Source organism: Microcaecilia unicolor, chromosome 8, assembly GCF_901765095.1.
Source record: "Microcaecilia unicolor chromosome 8, aMicUni1.1, whole genome shotgun sequence".
Lineage (NCBI taxonomy): Eukaryota > Metazoa > Chordata > Amphibia > Gymnophiona > Siphonopidae > Microcaecilia > Microcaecilia unicolor.
Genome location: NC_044038.1, coordinates 193960812 through 193979562, shown reverse-complemented (window position 1 = coordinate 193979562; position 18751 = coordinate 193960812). Strand labels below are relative to the sequence as shown.

The window sequence follows — 18751 nt, the reverse complement described above, 5'->3', positions numbered from 1 at the left end:
TTTTAAAACAAACAGGAGGAAATATTTTTTCACTTGACGAATAGTTAAGCTGTGGAACTCGTTGCCAGAGGATGTGGTATTGACAGTGTATCTGAGGTTAAAAAAAGGTTTGGACAAGTTCCTGGAGGAAAAGTCCATAGTCTGATATTGAGGAAAGCCACTGCTTGTCCTTGGGATCAGGGCAGACCCAGAATTTGAACGTTTTTCAGCCGTAATGAAAAAATTTTTAAAAAGTGTCCAAGTCAAGTTGTTTTTAGTTAGATCTGTTCAGTCATGAAAAAGACACAAAAGGTGCCCTAACTGACTAGAGGACCACTGGAGGGATCAAGGACTGACCCCCTTGTTATAGAGCCAGGTATGTGCTGCCACTGACCCTATCCCACCCCCCAAAGATATGTTATTGACAGTACATACATGGCTCTATGACTGCTGCAGACATGGCCATTCCTATTATATTGAGTATTTGTTCTACTTAGTGATATAGAATATTTAAAAGAAAATTGCCACATATTTCCCCAGAAGGAATCATCCTTATTTTTGTGTATGCTCTTTTCCCAAGTGGACATATAGTTATGCACTATGATAGTGTTTCAGTGTTTATATAAAATTCCATTTAATTGAGAGATCATTTTCTTTTAGTGTAACTTCCCAAAAAGTGTTGTTTTCTAGTTAGTTGCAGATCTTAATATGTTGTGTTTATTTGATTTTTTGCAAGAAAGAATTTCTCAGTTGAAAATACTGATAAAATTTTATTTCACTTCCTTCCCAAGTTATGTGGGCTAAATGCTTATAATGTATTTTAAAAAATACTGATAAAAGGAAAGGGTAGAACCAATACGTTTTTCAATATATTTTTGGTTCAGTACTGTTTTGATTAGAAAATATCGAATAATATCAATTCTCCGGATCTTAGTTGTTTTAATATATGTTGGCCCATTTCTTTGACTAATTTTTTAGCTGAAATGGGAATAAGTGGAGTTAGGAATCTTGAGATATTTGGGTTAAAATATGTGGTAAAAGCTCATAATAGAGGATTGAGGAAAGGATGATCTGAACACTTATTTAGTAATATAGTATCTAAATTAAATATCCCTTCCTTTGGTATAAGAGGGGCAAAAATTATGCTGACCAATAATATAATTCTAAATGTGGGATTCTTAGACCACCCATTGACTTTGGGAAAGCACCTGTATCGTATTTGACTGTCTTTTTTACCTTGCCAGATAAGTTAGAAAAATTACAAATACAAGTAGTGTTATATTCCACAACATGTCATTAAGTTCAGTGTGGATTCCATCAAAAGAGACTGACCATGCATGGGAAGTAACAGTAAATAAATATCCCTTCTAAATTACAAGAATATATAGTCATTCTGTAAAAATAATAGAGATGAACAACTGACATTTCCAAATATCCTACTATATAAATGAAGAGTGACCAACGTGCCGTGCATGCGCAGAACAGTGCAGCTGTTCTGCCCATGCGCGGCACGTCACAAATGTCTTCCGAGTTCCGACGTTGACCGGCGAGCACCGGGCAGGCAGGGATCGTCCAACAGCAGCTCCAAGGCGCACTCCGTCTCTGACAGGTATGATGAGCTGCTGCCGCCGCTGCTGTGACCCGGGTGCTTTCCTCTGCCACCATCCCCCGGAGCGGCTTTCCTGGGCGGGGGTTCGGCTGCACCCGGCGTTGCTCCGACCGCTTTCTTGCCTGTTTTAATGGGCTCAACGGCTTGTGTTCTAATAAAAAAAAGAGATTTCAGAAGTTTCCTAACAGTAGAATATTTGCCTATCCTCCTTATATTGAAGAGGCAAAATAAGCTAACTAAATAAAAGATTAGCATTTCAATTCCAAGTATATCCTAAATAATGAAAATTTCAAATGTTTCCGAAAAGCAAGTAAGTACTTACCACCCTGTTTACAAAGCCGCACTAGCAACTGCCAGTGCACTAATGCTGACACAGCCCATTAACTTTGAATGGCCTGTGTTGGCATTGCTGCACAGCTTTGTAAACAGGGGGTTAGTCTTTAAAAATAAATCTTGGCAGAGATAGGTAGATTGGTGTAGAGATATAAGAATTTAGGAAAAATTATCCTTTTAAGGTGTTTATCCTTCCCAACCATGACATTGTAGAGTCTTGCCACTTTTTAAGGTCCATTTTGACTTTTCAGTAATTTATCATAAAGGAGACTAACATGGATAGATTACAGGAGATTATAACTCCATGTCTGAAAGATAGTAGTTTGGAATGAGGTGTTTTTCCAAGATTTCTCTAGTTTTATCAGTCAAGACCACAAGGTATTATCTCAATTTTTATAAAATTTACTGTATAACCAGACATTTGTCCATATTCCCTTAATAATGTTAATAGGCAAGGTAAGGATTGATTTAAATCTTGTAAAAAATAAAATCAAATCTAGTGTCATCTGTATATAGTGCTATGGAATGTTTTTCACCTGGCTGTTATCCTATGGATGATATCCAGTGGTGTGCTGGTAAATGTTTAACAGGCTCTCTCCCCAGTCCACCTCTGCTCTCCCCCCAAAATTGCAGAGCTGGCTATAGCCAGGGAGAGAGCCGGGGGGGGGGGGGGGGCAATGCATTACTCTCTCTAGGAAAAAAAATTAAATGCTCCCAGGTTCCAATCTAATTCATGTTTAACGTGGGATAAAATGCCACAAATAAATAAATATAAACTTTTTTTTTTTTTTTTTTTAATTCGTTTATGTTTCAAAAATTTTTATTGATGACCATCAGAGAGATCCAATACAATTAAATAAGAAACATTTAAATGTAAATCACATGAAACAGAAAATTGTTTTCCCCATGTGTTCCTAGAGCCATTGTCATCAATTCGTTTTCCATTTTATATCCCACCTCCCCCCTCTTCAATTATAACACTAATCAACAACCAGGAGGGCAGATCCCAAGGAGCCTGGGTTCTGATGGCACCCCGAGATCCCCCCCCCCCCCCCAAGTCCACACATTGTCACCTATCCCCACCCCTCTACCCTCCCCTTCCCTTCCAAAGCTCTAGATATTGGTCAATGGGACAACGTCCTGGGTTATTTTATCAGTCAAATGTTCAAAAGGGAGCTTTTCGCTCTTGGGGGCAAAGAGTCCAAAAACGGGCCCCATCTCAAACGAAATTTATCAAACTCACGCATGTCACCTTCTTTTACCATCATACGCTCAGTTCGCAATAGTTGTACCATCTGCACTCGCCAACTTTGGAGTGATGGGCCTTCTGGTGATAGCCAAGCTGCTAAAATGGACTTTTTTGCAATCAGAGTAGCTCGCCGTACAAAGTTTATAAGACCTTTCGGCCTTGGAGCTCGTAAGCAGGGTTTCCCAAACAGCAGGAGCGGTGAACTAAACCACTTAGTTCTCCACAAAGCAGAAACTTGTAGAAGTAGAGTAGTCCAGAAGCTCTGTATTTTTGGGCAGGCCCAATACATATGTCCCAAGGTCGCCCCTTCAGCATGGCACTTGGGGCACATCCCATCTGGAGAGGCCCCCACATAGAATGCTCGTCGGGGTGGCATATGCATCCGAAAAACAAAGCGATATTGTAGTTCCCAAAGGTCCGCTAGGGGAGACGTTCTATGCAGTGCTAACACATGTTCTTTAAGCAAACCCGAGGAAATCTCTACCAGCAAATCTCTGCTCCAAGCCTCCGCATATTTACCAAAATCCGGTTCTGCAATTGTATCTTTAATGTGGCGGAGATGGAATCTCAATGGAACTTTTTGCTGCGATCCCAAAGCATACACCGCTGGCAATTCCTCTTGCACATCTTCCGCTAAAGATTCCCAAGGTAGACTCCTCGTGTAATGCAGTAACTGCCAGTAGTGAAAATAGTCTTTAGGGTGAAATAGACCTCTTTCTTGTAATTCCTGAAACGATTGCAGCTTTCCCTCCCGGGTTAAAATCTGTTGGAGGTAAATTATGCCCCGCTCTCTCCATTGTTTGAAGACATTGTATATCATTCCAGGGGGAAACTCAGGATTCCCACACAATGGTAGCATTGGGGTGACCTTTGTCGAAAAGTGGTGTAATCTGCAGATCCAGTTCCATGCCTTCTGCGCCTGTGGCAGAATATTAGAGATGCTCAACATATGGAGAGGCCCCCCCCCCCCACTCCCATGGAGACAGCTGATAAAATGAATAGGTTCAAATAAGCTCAATTCCATAGCAGTGGCTGAGAAGTCTGTGGAGTTACGAAACCAGTCTGTTACATGTCTCATAGCATTTGCAACCGCCAAGTGTCGCACACTTTGTAAGCCCATCCCTCCATACTCTTTTGGTACATACATTTTGTCCAAAGGGAATCTAGGTTTCCTTCCCCGCCACAGGAATTTCCTTAACATTCCATTCAGTCGTCTTTCATCCCTATTAGTGAAGTGTAAAGGTAGAGTTTGGAACACATATGACCAGCAGGGGATAACCATCATGTTGTAAAGCGCGATACGCCCCAAGAGAGAAACAGGAAGACCCTGCCACTGCTCCAATTTTCTAGCTGTGTCCCTCAGCAATTTTTTAATATTTACCTCATACAGAAAGCTTAATGTCCTAGGAATTAAAGTACCTAGATACTTCATCTCCGTCCCCGCCTTCCGCAGCGAAAAATCATTTGGGCCGGGGCCATCTAAATGGTCATGTAATCTCATCATTTGCAATTTTTCCCGATTGATTTGAAATCCTGATATAACACTAAATCGTTCTGTCTCCTCCAAGAGGGCTGGCAAGGCCACACTCGGGGATGTGGATATGATCAGCAGGTCATCTGCAAAGGCAAATGTCTTTACCCGATCTCCCCCCACTGACACCCCTGCCACCCCTTCTCCCCGCTGGATATTTCTGATCAGTGGCTCAATGGAAAGCACAAAGAGGAGTGGGGACAGGGGGCATCCCTGCCTGGTCCCTCTCGCTATAGTTGTTTGCTGTGTTCTGCCTCCGTTAATCAGCACGGCTGCTTTAGTGTTAGAATATAGCGATCTGATAGCCCTCAATGCCCAGCCTCTCATGCCTACAAATTGTAGTACCTCAAACATATAATCCCAACCCACCTTATCAAATGCTTTTTCAGCGTCCAGGCTGACCAACATCGTTTCACAGCCTGAACGCTGGGTCTGAGCTAGGGCTAATAACAACCGCCTCACGTTGGTTCCTGAATGTCTGTTACGGACAAATCCCACTTGTTCTTGACCAATAAGTCTAGGTAGGTGTTCTTGCAATCTATTAGCCAACAATTTTGCAAAAATTTTTACATCCACATTGATTAGTGAGATCGGTCTGTAAGAGCCAGCTTGATTTTCAGGTTTCCCTGGCTTAAGCAATAGTGTTATTAATGCTTCATTAGCATAAGCTGGAAATTGTCCCTGAGTTACTACCTCTTCCAGGTATGAATGTAGGGGACCTACTATATGCGGACTTAGAATTTTATAAAATTCACTAGTGAACCCGTCTGGGCCTGGAGCTGAGTTTGAGGGGAGTGACCTAATGATTCCCTGCAGCTCCTTCCCTGTAATGGGGCTATTTAGTTCCTCCACTTCCAATGCCGTCAATTCCGGCATCCCAGCTTCTCTCAGATAGTCTGTTATGGTTGCTAGGGATGGTGAGGGTTGCTTTTTATACAGATCACTGTAAAATTGCTGAAACACCTGTTGCACTCTCTCCCTCCCATTCTGGATGTGCCCTGCCCGATCTTTCACCGCCACTATCACTCTTGGTCCACCCCAGGACTTAACTACCCTTGCTAACATTGCTCCTGACTTATTCCCGAATCTCTGGAAACGGAACTTCCTGGTCACTAAGGCTCTAGAAGCTTTTTCATGTAGTAGTGAGTTTAAAGCTATTTGGGCTATTTTCATCTGTTCCCGGTTATGGTTCGTTGGGGTCGCGGCAAACCGGCGTCTAGCTCTCCCCAAGTTGCGTTCTAGATTAAAGATCGCCCCTGTAATTCTACGTTCACGTTTCACCGTGAATGCAATCACTGCGCCCCGTATGACTGCTTTCGCTGCCTGCCAGAACAATATGGGGTCATCCTTATGCCTTCCATTGAATCTTAAATATTCCCCCCAACTCTCTAACAGATGTTGTTTAAACGTTGGGTCATTAGCAAGATATGAGGGAAATCTCCACCCTCTTCCCCCAATCCCTGGGTCTTGGTCTTCTAAATCCAGCCAAACCATAGAGTCATCTGAATTTTCCTCCGGGCCGATCTCCACTGCACTCACAAATGGAAATACCCGTCGATCTACCAGTATATAGTCCAATCGGGAGAATGTCCCATGTGCCCTCGAAAGGTGGGTATAGTCCCGTTCCCCTGAATGTAAGATACGCCAAGAATCCACCACTTCAAGAGCCTGCATAAATTGAGATAAAATCCTTGATTCTGGGCCCCTCCGGGTCGCCCTCCCAGAAGAGGAGCTGTCTATTGTGGCATCAGCTACTAAGTTAAAGTCTCCCATTAGAAGCAGTGGCAATGATCTATGCGGAAGACACATCTGGAGCAAATGGTCATAAAAGGGTCTCCCATGCTGGTTTGGGCCGTATAGCGCCACAACCAAATATTCAATATGATGGAGCCAGAGATGCACCACCACATACCTCCCCTCAGGGTCACTACCCACCAATTTTGCTTTAGCTACCGCACCCCTTCGAATTAGGATTGCTACCCCACTTCGCCTGCCCTCAGCCTGTGCCCCAAATACCTCTCCTACCCAAGCACGCTTCAACTTTTGTAGTTCCTCCCGTGACAATCTCGTCTCTTGAATGCAAGCCACATCAGCACGATGTCTTTTTAAAGCTTGTAAAATCTTTGCCCTCTTAATTGGAGATGTTATGCCTCCTACGTTCCAAGTTATAAATCTAGTCCGGGCGCCCCCCCCCTTCATAAATGGGGTGGTTTCCAAAAGTACAATACTATAGTAAAGTACGGGTAACCCAGGCGCCCAGCTCCACCTGAGTCTCCCTCTGTCTTAACCATTAACCCTATGGCGTGTCCATGACCCACAACCCTCTGATGTTCTTTAATCCCCCCCTTCCCCCATCTTCCTCCCTCCCGTGCCCTCCCCCTCCCCTAATTCCCCCCCCCCCCATACTACCCATGCCCTCTTCTTTCGCAACATCTACTAGAAGAGCGCCGGTCTGTCAATGGCAGGGGTCCCCCTCCCCCACCCCCTCACTCATTCCTTTGTCATCCATTCCTCTTTCCTTACATTAAGTTACAATTTACTCATATCATACAACAACCCCCAAACGTGCTGTTTTAAGATGACAGTATAACATAACAGATATCAACTGGGTGTACCATTTACCAACAGCCCAAGTGCAACTTGTGCCTACTAACAGGCTCCACCATGATCCTCTTCCTGTAAGTTCCATCAGCCATTTTGTCCAGGGGGAGAGGGGGGATTTTCCCGCAGCAGGCCCTGAGCCTCTTCCGGCGAGTAGTACATCTTCCAGCCTCCCTCTTCCAGCACTTTGAGCTGGGCTGGGTATAGTAACATAAATCTTTGATTTTTCACTGCCAAATGACGGCACACCGGGCCGAACGCCTTCCTGCGTTCTTGCAGGGCCGCAGAATAATCCAGAAAAATTTTTACAGCTGCTCCATCAAATGACAATGAGACCCATTTGGAACGAGCCCCTCTCAAGATTTCCTCCTTGTGCAGGAAATTATGTACCTTAATTATGACCACTCTCGGCCTGTTGCCTCCTCCGGTTTTCCTACCCAGGCGATGCGCTCTCTCCAGGCATAGCGGGCCAGCGCTGTCCGAGAGCGCGAACTCTGATTTCAACCAATTCTCCAACTGAGTAGGTAAGGCACGATCTGACACTGATTCCGGAATCCCGATCAGACGGAGGTTAGACCTCCGAGATCTATTTTCCAGGTCGTCCAGATGTTTCGCTTGAGTTCGCAGCATTTTCTGTAGGTCCTGCAAGGAAGTTTCCCTGTCCCTGCTCGAGTCCTCCAGCTCAGACACTCGTACTTCAAGTTCCCCCGTTCGTCTAGTTGTTTCTCCTAGCAGCGATTCCACACCCGCTATTTGTTCAGATAGCTTTGTTAGCTCCGGCTGTAAAGCCGCTTTCACCGCTTCTGTAATTTGCTGTACTTGCAGCGGGTGAAATCTCGGCGGGGTTTCCGAGCTCGGGTCAGGCGCCATCTTGGCTTCCCCCAATCCACGCTGTTTCTCGGCGCTTTTTTTCCTGATTTCAGCGCTGACGCTCGGGTCTCTTTTATAACAAAAGAATCCATTTAGAGGCAGCAGATGAGCATTCAATTTCGGAATGTTTTCGTTCGATTTTCACTCGTTACTCGGGGATTGAAGGAAGGGGAGCCCCAGAGAGAAGAAAGACACGACTTCCTTCCTCAAACCATCACATGACCCCCTAAATATAAACTTTTAACGTTCAGCACCTGATTCTCAAAGTGGACATAGTCCAAACACTAAAGTGAAAACAAAATTATTTTTTCTACCTTTGTTTGTCTAGTGACTGGCCTAGTATCCGATTCTGCTGCTGTCTATCCTCTTAACTCCGTTTCCAGGGCTTCCTTTCCATTTATTTTTTTACTTTCCTCCTTTCTTCTTCATATCTTGCCCTACATCCACAAGTAAACTCAGGGTCCTCCGCAGACTTGACTGTCCAGTGGATCCAGCTTCTCTGCCTATTTTCTCCATCCATGTGCAGTTTTTCTCCTCTCTTCCTTTTCCCTCATTTCATCTCCTTCCTGTCTCTTCCCCCCCCCCTCCATCCATGCCCAGCATTTCTTCTCTCCCCTCCATCCATGTGCATTTTCCTTCCTGTCTTCCCTGCCATCTCCTCCATCCATGTCCAGCAATTCTCCTCTCTCCCCTGCCCTCCCCTCCATCCGTCCAGCAATTCTCCTCTCTCCCCTGCCCTCCCCTCCATCCACCCGTGTCCAGCAACCCTCCTCTCTCCCCTGCCCTCCCCTCCATCCACCCATGTCCAGCAACGCGCTCCTCTCTCCCCTGCCCTGCCCTCCCCTCCATCCACCCACCCGTGTCCAGCAACGCGCTCCTCTCTCCCCTGCCCTCCCCTCCATCCACCCGTGTCCAGCAACCCTCCTCTCCCCTGCCCTCCCCTCCATCCACCCGTGTCCAGCAACCCTCCCCTCCATCTACCCGTGTCCTGCAACCCTCCTCTCCCCTGCCCTTCCCTCCATCCACCCATGTCCAGCAACTCTCCTTCCCTCCATATCCAGCAATTCTCTTCTCTCCCCTGCCCCCCTCCGTTCATCCATACCCAGCAATTCTCCTCTGCCCCCCTCCGTCCATCCATACCCAGCAATTCTCTCCTCTCCCCTGCCCCCCTCCGTCCATCCATACCCAGCAATTCTCTCCTCCCCTGCCCCCCTCCGTCCATCCATACCCAGCAATTCTCTCCTCTCCCCTGCCCCCCTCCGTCCATCCATACCCAGCAATTCTCTCCTCTCCCCTGCCCCCCTCCGTCCATCCATACCCAGCAATTCTCTCCTCTCCCCTGCCCCCCTCCGTCCATCCATACCCAGCAATTCTCTTCTCTCCCCTGCCTCCCTCCGTCCATCCATACCCAGCAATTCTCTTCTCTCCCCTGCCCCCCCTCCGTCCATCCATACCCAGCAATTCTCTTCTCTCCCCTGCCCCCCTCTGTCCATTCATACCCAGCAATTCTCTTCTCTCCCCTTCCCCCCTCCGTCCATCCATACCCAGCAATTCTCCTCTCTTCCCTGCCCTCCCGCTCCCATCCATGTCCAGCGATTCGCCTCCATCCTCCCCTCCCATTCATATACACCTGCCCACCCTCTTCTCCCCCCAACAGCCCCCTTTTTCTTCCTGCCACAGTGCCACCCTGCATGGTTTAAATCTTTTTTTATTACCTCCATCGAAGCGACTGCGTCATTAAAAGCCCTGCCCGTCTCTAGCCTTCCCTTGGTGAGTCGTTCCCTCAGAGTCCCGCCTTCTTCTGATGTTTCCTCTTTCTGTGAGGGCGGGACTCTGAGGGAACGAACTCACCAAGGGAAAGCTAGAGACTGGCAGGGCTTTCAATGATGCGGCCGCTGCGACGGAGGTAAAGATTTAACCCACCCCCCCCCCCCCCAGGTGGCGTGGGGCAGGCGCAGGCAAATGAGGGCTGTGGGAGGTGAGCTAAGCGGGGTAAGCATGGCCTGTGGCGCCTTCCTGCCATGCTTACCTCATTTACTGGAGTCGGCTCGCCGTGCCAGAACAACCGTCTCACAAGATCTTACAAAATTTAACAACCAGCTTTATCAAGCTGGCTCCAGCATACCACTGATGATATCTGAATTTCTAATGGTTGTTGCTAGGGGTTCTATTTCTATTACAAATAATAAGGGAGAAAGTAGACATCCTTGATGTGTGCCTCTATGTAAATTAAGAAGAGATGAAATATTTCCATAAATGAAATTGGGGGAGTACGGTATAGTGCTTTTATCCAAGATAGGCTTTGGTCATAATTACCTATCTAGTTCCCACCCTACTTGAGGACTGCTTTGATACGTCCCAGAAGACTGGACTGATCTATTGGTGATGCTAACGAAGGAGAAATTAGTTCTTACTTCTTACCTGCTAATTTTCTTTAGTCCCAAGTTAGAACTAATTTCTCAGTGCAATTGTATTTTTTTAGACAGTGGTATGTGAAAAATGTACATAAGTGTGAGACTCTTACAAGGCAATCTGTATCAGCAGCAAACCTGCAGATTTTTCTGCGGTTAGTAATAAAAATGTTGAAAAGAATTAGGACATGTACAATATTGAAATGCTACAAGGTTCACATTGCTATTGTCATACATACTTTTATTGTACTGCAAGGACTAAAGTGATTTCTTTCTAATGCTTGCTTTATTTTTCACTCTCTGCTTATGCTGTCAGTGGTCACAGAGTAACTTCCTTCAGAGACCTGATCCATGCTCAAGAAGAAGAAGAGGATGAGGATGAAGGGCAAAGGTCAGTTAAATAGCTTGCTTTTATACACGAATAGAACTACTACTATTACAAATCATTTCTATAGCGCTACCAGTCGTACGCAGCGCTTCAAAATTGAACATGAAGAAAAGACAGTCCCTGCTCAAAAGAGCTTACAATCTAAATCAGGACAGACAGACAGGACAAATAAGGGATAAGGGTAGGACAGACAGATAGTGCTGAATATCGGCTTAACCAGTTAACTTTTTAGCTGTTAAAAAAAAACCTGCATATTCAATGCTGGTCACCGGAAATGGTCCAACATTGGATATTCAGGTTTAATGCCAGTGATGGACAGCAAAAGTGCTGCCCACTTCCGGCTGAATATTGGGCTCATAGTGTATAACTGCGAGGGGGGCATATATGTGGGTGGTGCATAGACATGTTTATAATATTGTATAAACTATCTATGCATATTGTTTGGCACACAGGCATTGCCACCTTACACCTGCCATTTGACATGGTATAAGACACTTAAACACAACCATGCCAATGCCAACATAATGGTAGTATTATATAATGTAATCATGGTGCCAAGATAGTCATAGAATTGGTGCTAAGTGTATGACATTGGGGCACTTAGACGTAAGAACATAAGAATAGCCATAGTGGTTCAGACCAATGGTCCATCTAGCCCAGTATGGAAAAAGAAGCCAGCAGATCAATATAACATCAGAAAGATTTTATTAAAGATACCGCATGTAAACAAATTGCCCAACACAGGCCGTGTTTCGCCCACCAAGGGCTGCGTCAGGGGCTACAATAAACAAACAGATTGAATTATAATAAATAAAACATCAAATTTAAAATATAAAAACAACATACTTAACATATAAAAACAACATACCACCATAATTTCTCATATATTCATGAGCAAATAGATAACGTATAAGCTATAAAATGATAATAGAATGTTATACATACATGTATATAAAATCTAAACATGAATAAATAAGTATGTGGTATACATAGAAAGGACCACTTAATACAAATAAATAAATCATCCCATCACAAAAAACGCATTATATGTATTTAAAAATTGTATATATTATATATATGTTGGGAATCGTATACATACTTGTATATATATATACAATTTTTAAATACATATAATGCGTTTTTTGTGATGGGATGATTTATTTATTTGTATTAAGTGGTCCTTTCTATGTATACCACATACTTATTCATGTTTAGTTTTATATGTTAAGTATGTTGTTTTTATATTTTAAATTTGTTGTTTTATTTATTATAATTCAATACATGCGGTATCTTCAATAAAATCTTTCTGATGTTATATTGATCTGCTGGCTTCTTTTTCCATATTGGATTTTGCAGATCGCTTGCCTTGTTGTTTTTTGGGACCATCTAGCCCAGTATCCTGCTTCCAGCAGTGGCCAATCCAGGTCGCAAGTACCTGGCAGAAATCCAATTAGTAGCAACATTCCATGCTACCAATCCCAGGGCAAACAGTGGCTTCCCCCATGTTCATCTCAATAACAGACTACAGACTTTTCATCCAGGAATTGTCCAACCCTTTTTAAAACTCAGATACGCTAACTGCTGTTACCACATCCTCCAGGAGCGAGTTCCAGAGCTTAACTATTCTTGGAGTGAAAAAATATTTCTCCTATTTGTTTTAAAAGGATTTCCATGTAATTTCATTGAGTGTCCCCTGGTCTTTGTACTTTTTGAAAGAGTGAAAAATTGATTATTATTTTGTTACATTTGTACCCCACGCCCTCCCACCCATGGCAGGCTCTATTTTTTGATTATACACTAATCGGACTTCAGATTTATTAGGCCTTTAAGAGCCACCTGCTGGTAACCCTTGAAGTCTGTGGGTTTCCTTTGGGCCTTCTGGCTGTGATTTGTGTCATTGGTGACGTCCTTGCCCATTTTGAGTATTTTTGTATGAATGATTTATTTATTTATTAGTTTGTTTGTTGCATTTGTACCCCACATTTTCCCACCTATGTGCAGGCTCAATGTGGCTTACATAGTACCGTGAGGTTTATTCATTATCAATGCCGTTGTTGCTTCTGCTTCTCTCTGCTTTCATTTTGTAGTGTTGGGGAGATCTTTGTCTGTTTTGTGGCTCTGGTCAGTGACTTGGGAATCTTTCTAAGTTTTATGAGGAAAAAAACTGACAGAGCTGTGGTATTCCTGTGTTCTTTCTGTGCAGGTTTTATGCTGGGGGCTCTGAGAGAAGCGGACAACAGATTGTTGGGCCCCCTAGAAAGAAAAGTCCCAATGAGTTGGTAGAGGATTTATTTAAAGGGGCCAAAGAACATGGAGCTGTAGCGGTGGATCGGACATCAAAGAGCTCTGGCGAGAGCAGTAGAGCCATGGTAAGACTGAGCCCAGAACCCCAGTGGTGTGACAGCTGCATATGTGTTTGTTTCCTTGTTGATACATTAGCAGTGCTGAAAAATTCTCGTCTTGCTTCAGCAGAGAACCCAGTTTCCTCCAGTTGAAATACAGCTCTAGAAGTCTAGGAGGAGGACTGAAATCCCTGCACGTGAACAGCCATCTTGAGACTAGGAACCTGCAGTGTGCTGCATGCATTCCATTTAACTGTAATTTTGTCTGTTCCTTTCCCAGCCATTTACTGGTGGCGGATACCGTCTGGGGGCAGCACCAGAGGAAGAGTCTGCATATGTAGAGGCAGAAAGGAGGCAGCATTCTGCTCAGGATGTGAGTACAAGCTGCTGTGCTCCCCCCTCCTTTAGGAATTTCTTTCTTAGTAGCTTGTTCTTTTCATTGCTATAATAGCAGAGTGGGACAGCCAAATATCTGACTGGGGAATTTGATTCCCACAGACTTAGCCAGCTGCAAGCTTTGTTTCAAGTTTATTAGACACTTATTTATTTTTTTATTTTATTGCATTTGTATCCCACATTTCCTACCTATTTGCGGGCTCAGTGTGGCTTACAATACATTTTGAATGATGGAAATACAATGTGTTACAGTACGATTATGGGTTACATTGTGAGGAGTTATGGGAAGACAAAGTCAAGTCAAAACATCGTTAGGGGCGTAGAAACAATGGAATGTTACAATGGGGAAAAGATAGGGCGATAGAACAATAGCAAGAGAACATTAGGGTATATCAATTTTATATGTGGGTGGAGTTTTAAGTGTGGTGAAAATACGGGGTAAGAGAATTCAGAAGAGAGTGTATTGATGCATTTTTATTGGTGTGTATGGACTTCATGTGATCCTTGCAATAAATTTTCTCAAAGAGACAAGTCTTCAATCGTTTGTGGAAATCGGTTAATTCGTAGATCGTTTTCAGGTTGCGTGGTAGTGTATTCCAGAGTTGTGTGCTCATATAAGAGAAGGTTGATGCATGTAGTACTTTGTATTTATGCCTTTGCACTTAGGGAAGTGGAGATTGAGGAAAGTTCGGGATGATCTTTTAGCGTTTCTGGGTGGCAGGTCTATTAAATCAGACATGTATGCAGGGGCTTCACCGTGAATAATTTTTTGAACTAAGGTGCATACTTTAAAGGTGATACGTTCCTTGAGTGGGAGCCAGTGTAGTTTCTCACGTAAGGGTTTTGCACTTTCGTATTTTGGTTTTCCGAAGATGAGTCTGGCTGCTGTATTCTGGGCTGTTTGAAGTTTCCTCAGTATTTGTTCTTTGCAGCCTGTGTATAGTGAGTTACAGTAGTCCAGGTGACTGAGTACGAGTGATTGTACTAGGCTGCGGAAGACAGATCTTGGAAAGAATGGTCTTATTCTTTTCAGTTTCCACATGGAGTAGAACATCTTTTTGGTTGTGTTGTTCGCGTGAGTCTCAAGTGTTAGGTGGCGGTTGATAGTGACTCCAAGGATTTTTAAAGTTTCAGAGATTGGCAGATTTAGTTTAGGTGTGTTAATAGCGGTAAATTTATTTGTGTTGTATTGGGAGGTAAGGATGAGGCATTGAGTTTTTTCTGCATTCAGTTTCAATCGGAATGCATCTGCCCAGGTATTCATGATGTGTGGACTTTGGTTGATTTCGTTGGAGATTTCGTTAATGTCTTGTTTGAAAGGAATATATATCGTTACATCATCTGCATATATGTAAGGGTTAAGGTTATGATTTGATAGAAGTTTTGCCAAGGGGATCATCATTAGGTTGAAAATAGTTGGCGAGAGGGGGGATCCCTGCGGTACTCCACATTCAGGTGTCCATGCAGCAGACGTAGTTGAATTTGATGTGACTTGATATGAGCGCAAGGTTAGGAACCCCTTGAACCAGTTTAGGACATTGCCTCTGATGCCAAAATATTCAAGTATGTGTAATAGGATTCCGTGGTCAACCATGTCAAAGGCACTTGACATGTCAAATTGTAAGAGGAGTATGTTGGTGCCGGTAGCAATCATTTGTTTGAATTTGGTCATTAGGGTAATTAGTACTGTTTCTGTGCTGTGATTTGACCGGAATCCTGATTGGGCATCATTCAGTATTGAGAACTTGTTGAGATAATTTGTGAGTTGTTTGGTTACTATCCCTTCGGTTATTTTGGTTATTAGTGGAATAGATGCTACTGGTCTGTAGTTAGTTATTTCGCTTGTTTTTTTCTTTGTGTCTTTGGGTATTGGGGTGAGTAAAACTTTTCCTTTGGGAAAAGTCCGTTTTGTAGCATGAAATTCACGTGGTTCATTAGGTCTATTATGAATTGTTGAGGAGCTGATTTCATGAGGTTGTTTGGGCAGATATCTAGTTTGCAATGGGATTTGGCAAATCTTTTGAGCGTTTTAGAGATGAGGTCCTCTGGCAGTAATTCGAATTCGGTCCAGATCCTGTCTGCTGGTTATATTCCGTCTTCTGGGTCTAGACAGTTTAGGAGTGTGGCATATTCAATAGGGCTGGTGGGTATTTCAAGTCGTAATTGTATAATTTTTTCCTTGAAGTATTTCGCGAGGTCGTTGACCCCTGGTGTATCACTGCTATTGTTTGTAACTGGTGTGGTGTCTAGCAATTTATTTACAAGGTAGAAGAGTTTGTGTGTGTCTTTGTAGTTTGGTCCAATCATTGTTTTGTAGTGTAGTCTTTTAGTCTGTTTTATGGTATATTTGTATTTCCTCCGAAGTGATTTCCAGGCATTCAGTGTGTGTTCATCTTTTTTTTTTTTGTTCCATGCGCGTTCTAGCTTTCTGACTTGTGTTTTGAGTTTTTTCAGCTCTTCGGTGAACCATGGAGTTGATTTTTTCCTACGTGATGTTCTGGTTAGGATTGGGGCAATTTTATCTAATGTTGTTTTGCATATGTCATCCCATTCTTGGAGGAATTGAATGGAGTCTGTATTTGTTGACCATTCATTTTGGTAGACCTGTTGGCAGAATGTTATGGGGTCTATTTTTCCTCTCGTGGTGTATGTTGTTTGTTCATGTTTGTTGACTGCGTTTTTGTGTGTTTTTCGCCAGTGGAGGGAGACATATGCTTTATGGTGATCTGTCCATGGTGTGGGTGTCCATCTTGTGTCTGTAAGTAGGAGAGTTGAGTCTGAGTCGAATTTGTGTGTAATGATGTCTAGTGTGTGTCCCTTTACGTGTGTTGGTTGAGTATTAGGTGCGTGTAAATCCCAGAGTTTTAAGAATTCTTTGCATTCTTGTGTGCCTGTTGAGGTGTCGTCTTCGAGGTGTAGGTTGATATCTCCTATTATGAGGATGTTTGAGGCAGAGACGTGTGTTCGAGATGAAATCCATGAGTTGCGTTTGGGAGTCTTTCCATTTTCCTGGTGGTCTGTAGAATAGGATTGCGCTGAAGTGTCCTTGTAGGTTCGGATGAGTGATTCTTGTTGAGGCGATCTCGAGTTGTGGTGAGGTGGATTCACCAGTTGTTGTGATGGTGAACTCGGATTTGTAAATTATGACTATTCCGCCACCTCTTTTTCCATTTCTTGTCCAGTGGGTGATTTTGTATTCTGGAGGGCATGTGTCTATGATGGCGGGGTCTGTAGGGCTGTGGAACCATGTTTCCGTGATGAATAAAAGGTCTAGATTCCATATCATCATGCTGATCAATCCATAGACTGGTGGGTTGTGTCCATCTACCAGCAGGTGGAGATAGAGAGCAAAGCTTTTGCCTCCCTATATGTGGTCATGTGCTGCCGGAAACTCCCCAGTATGTTCTCTATCTCAGCAGGTGGTGGTCACACACAGCAGCAGCTCTGGCTAGGTCTCCAAGCCTAATTTTTAGGTTTTGTTGAGTACCTGGGGTTGAGGGCTCTTCTTGAGCAAGTGCAAACCTGGTGGTGCCAGGTCCCTCCTTTTCTCCCCCATCCCGCTGGCTCCGTTGAAAAAAAAAAAAATTTTTGGACGTCCTTAAGGGCGTTTATTTCAACGTTTATTTCAACGTTTATTGCAGCTACTCACTGGGACACCAGGTCGTTACAACTCGGAGCGAGAAGCAGGTAATTTTTACCTTTTTGTAGCGGGCAGGGGGTTCCCCGATCGGTCTCCACGTGGCCTATGGCGTCGGAGGGCGAGGGCGCAAAGAATCGCTCCCCGGACCGCGTGTGTGCTTCTAGCGGGGATGCGGGGGTCTTAAAGTCTGATTCGCCCTTGTTGGGTGTCAGTTTGGAGACCGGTCAGTGTCCCGGTTCTTCCTCCGGTGCGGCGGTTTTTCCCGCCATAAACGCCCATCCCCCGCTGCTCGCCTCCGCCATCTTGGCCGGCCACTCTGCTCGGACGGCTTCTTCTTGGGCCGCCCTTGAGGTGGGAGACGTTAATTCTATGGCCGCCCTTGATTTGGGCGACGGCAAAAAAGCGGCCAAAGTTAAGCGCCGGACGCCATTTTGGATGCGCAGCATGTTTCTCCCCCGCTCTTGTGAGCGCCGGTTGAGGGTGCGTCTAGGGCTGTGGCCCAGGCTGCTGAAGTGCACAGTCTGGGGGGTTTCTCCCCCGAGTTCATTTTGCTGCTGCATCAGGCCTTCCTTATGCAAAACGCTGCCTCGGCTCCCTTGTCCAATAAAGGGGGTGAGGCCCCCGGAAGTAAACGCCCTCGGGTGGATTTCCAGGCCTTAGAGGACTCTGTCTCCTCTGATGTAGATGAGGGCAGCGTATCTGGGTTCTCCCAACGGTTCTTTGGGGATTCCTTGGAGGAGACGGATTCCCGCTCGGATGGAGCGGATGACCCCTCTGCAGCGCGGATTTTTCGCTCAGAGGACTTGCCCAACCTGTTAGTGCAGGCCATGAGCATTTTGAAGATTTCCTCTCCGGAGGACATCTCTCCCTCAGCCCCTGTTGGCTCCGCCATTATGCTGGGGACGAAGCGCCCGCCTACAACCTTCCACGTGCATGATGCCATGCACACCTTGATTTCGGCTCAATGGGATGTCCCGGAAGCGAGCCTCAAAGTGGCTAGGGCTATGTCCCGCCTCTATCCTCTGCCTGAAAGTGAACGGGAGGCCTTTCTTTGGCCTACCGTGGATTCTTTAATCACTGCGGTGACTAAGAAACGGCGTTGCCGGTGGAAGGTGGCACAGCCCTAAAGGACGCCCAAGACAGAAGATTGGAGGCGGCCTTAAGGTCGTCCTTCGAGGCGGCTGCTTTAAGTTTGCAGGCCTCAGTTTGCGTCTCCTATGTGGCCAGGGCGTGCCTGACGATTGTGCAGCGGGCTTCCCCCTCGGATCCTTCCTTGAGGGCTGATTGGCCGGCCCTGGAATCGGGCTTGGCTTATTTGGCAGACTTGCTGTATGATGTCTTGAGAGCCTCGGCTAAAGGTATGGCTCAGACAGTCTCTGCGCGGCGGTGGCTTTGGCTGAAG

The 18751-nt window shown here is 44.9% G+C and overlaps 1 protein-coding gene across 1 annotated transcript in view; it reads left to right on the top strand.

Annotated features, from left to right (window-relative positions):
- The window catches only part of NSFL1C (NSFL1 cofactor), a 75374-nt gene that overhangs the window by 37399 nt on the left and 19224 nt on the right, over positions 1–18751 (top strand). The window contains exons 3-5 of the mRNA XM_030211618.1: positions 10900–10974; positions 13175–13340; positions 13594–13686. Coding sequence (XP_030067478.1) covers positions 10900–10974; positions 13175–13340; positions 13594–13686 — 334 coding nt within the window. The remainder of the gene's footprint in view (positions 1–10899; positions 10975–13174; positions 13341–13593; positions 13687–18751) is intronic.